Source organism: Octopus bimaculoides, chromosome 9 (assembly GCF_001194135.2).
Source record: "Octopus bimaculoides isolate UCB-OBI-ISO-001 chromosome 9, ASM119413v2, whole genome shotgun sequence".
Classification (NCBI taxonomy): Eukaryota; Metazoa; Mollusca; class Cephalopoda; order Octopoda; family Octopodidae; genus Octopus; species Octopus bimaculoides.
The window spans coordinates 17,566,801-17,569,231 of record NC_068989.1 but is presented as its reverse complement, the minus strand read 5'-3'; the positions used below and the strand labels follow the sequence as shown (position 1 = coordinate 17,569,231).

Sequence of the window (2,431 nt, the reverse complement as noted above, 5' to 3'; positions counted from 1 at the left end):
TATATATATATATTTCCATTAATAGATCCCACTTACACAGAGTACAAAGGACAGAGGGAATTAAAGGGGTGGAAGGATGGTATTATAAGTCCAACAGCTGTTTCTGGGGACTGGGCGATCTATAATAATGTTGGTAGATTTACTTCATCACAATATGTGACCGTATGGATGCATTTACCATAGTATGAGATGAGACTCCGTCCTCAGGTTAGAGAAAATCTTAGATTTTTTATCTTAATGCAGAGAAGTTCAAAGATGAAATGATGTGGAAAGCTAAGTGTATTAGGGGCGAGGCATGGGATTATCAAGAAGAGTAGGGGTGGATTAATGTTCAGGTTACTAAGGGAGTAGAATGATGCTATGTGGTTGGCGTTGCGTTTTCTAAAAATGCCTTCACATAATCCGATGTATGTTTTTTATCTGTTGTGTCACAGCCAGTAAAAGAAGATACATCGGATTATGTGAAGGAATTTTTAAAAACGCTACGCCAACTGCATGGCATCATTCCGCCACAATGAGAAAAGCAAAACTACAAACTTCGTGAGCCACTTTTGGGCCATGAAAGAGAGAAATGTACCATATGTGATCAAATACAGAATAATACAACAGTCTAAACCATACATGAATGAATCTAATAGATATACGCTTTCTTTGGCAGAAAGGGCGCAGATTTTATTTAGATCCGAGATTCCGAAATCGATATTGAACTCGAGGTCAGAGATTTTTATTGAATGTAAACACATGTTTAAATTTATTTTAAAAAATTGAAAGATTCCACCGATTCCTGATTGATTGGTCATTTTGCTTTTCTACCTTTCGTTATAACACCTATGAATATAGATATATATATATAGGGATATATATATAGGAATATAGGAATATAGATATAGTTTCTTCCTTCATTGTATCGATTTATATCTCATATTTATATCTGCATTATATTTTTCCATCCTTTCATATCCTTTTTGTAATTTTGATATATTATTATTATAGACTATTATAACAGACACCATAGAGTTTTCTCACTTATAATTTTATGTATTTTATGCATATTTACTATATAAGTATATAAGTACCAAAGTACTCGTGTATATATATGTTTCTCCTTCGTTCTTTCTCTCTCTATCTCTCTCTCTCTCTCTCTCTCTCTCTCTCTCCCTCTCTCTCTCTCTCTCTCTCTCTCTCCCTCTCCATGTATGTATATATGAATGTATGTATATATTACATCGACCATAAGTTCATATTTTGAAATGTCTTAACTGAGGAACATCTTACGTAAGAGACGATTTTCCGTTTTATTTATTGCGCCACAACCTGAAACGTGCGTATTAAATGCTTTGAAAGTATCATTACTTGCTTTAATTTCACTATTTCATATTATACGACTCAATGCCAGAACAAGCTAGCCAGACTATACTCCATTTATACGGGTACTCTAACATGAATTTAGGTGGTTTGTTCTATTCTACCCCAGTGTAGTCTGGAGTTTGTGCAGACAGTATACATGGAGCCAGTGCAGACAATCTGGCCTGATAATATATCTACGTTATGTGTATATAACATCTTTATACTGGAGGTTAGGGAGAATTGAATGTTTGTATCATCTGTGTACTTGTGTGTGTATGTCTGTAAATTTTCACTCTCGTATCACAATATAATTTCTGTTTAATTTTTTTCAAATTAATTTTAGGTGATAATGTCATTGATTTGAATAAGACATTTATCGGTTTCACACGTAATCCGATCACGTACCTGGTTACACAGCCCTTTCAGGTAAGTGTTTGGTTTTGGAAAGGAATGTTTCTTAGAATATAATTTCTTAAGATTGTTTTAGTTTCATTGCTACTTGACAAGAGGATGTTTTCCCCTCTGTCTTCTTATGAAGATAACTGGATAGCAACCTCAATTTAAATCCTGCCACGAAATATGCCAGAATAATATTTTCCTGAGTTACAAAACATGGCAGGATGTATTTACATTTATTTAATTTCCAAGGAAGGCGTTATGAATTATTGGATGACTACATTCAATTTATCTTAGATTTTCTAATATATGCTTGTGAATAAAGTATTCATTACGTATTGAATAGCGTGCCAACTAATATATACCAATCAGTCAACAATATATACTAATCAGTCTAACCACTTTAACTAGGTTTTATTCGATTTTTACTGATTTTAATACTTATTGCTATCAAGTGTTCTTTATTATTATTATTATTCAGTAGTTTTATTTTTATAACGTGCTTTCACTTCACTACCGAGCGCAGCTCTGTGCGCCTTGGGTATGTGCTGTGGTTTGCTGTGGTGCTCTTATGTTTACTGTATTGAAAGTGTTTTGCGTAGAATGTGTGCAGTACCCAGTAGTGCAATTTTCTGTATGTTATATATATTTGTAAGTCCTGGTGTTTTTGTTATGTATTTGTCTGAAT

General features: G+C 33.5%; 1 protein-coding gene across 1 annotated transcript in view; it reads left to right on the top strand.

Annotated features, from left to right (window-relative positions):
* Positions 1–2,431, top strand: part of LOC128248673 (delta-like protein 1) — a 15,552-nt gene that overhangs the window by 6,702 nt on the left and 6,419 nt on the right. Inside the window, exon 3 of the mRNA XM_052970327.1 lies at positions 1,691–1,773. Within this exon, the coding sequence (XP_052826287.1) occupies positions 1,691–1,773 (83 nt within the window). The remainder of the gene's footprint in view (positions 1–1,690; positions 1,774–2,431) is intronic.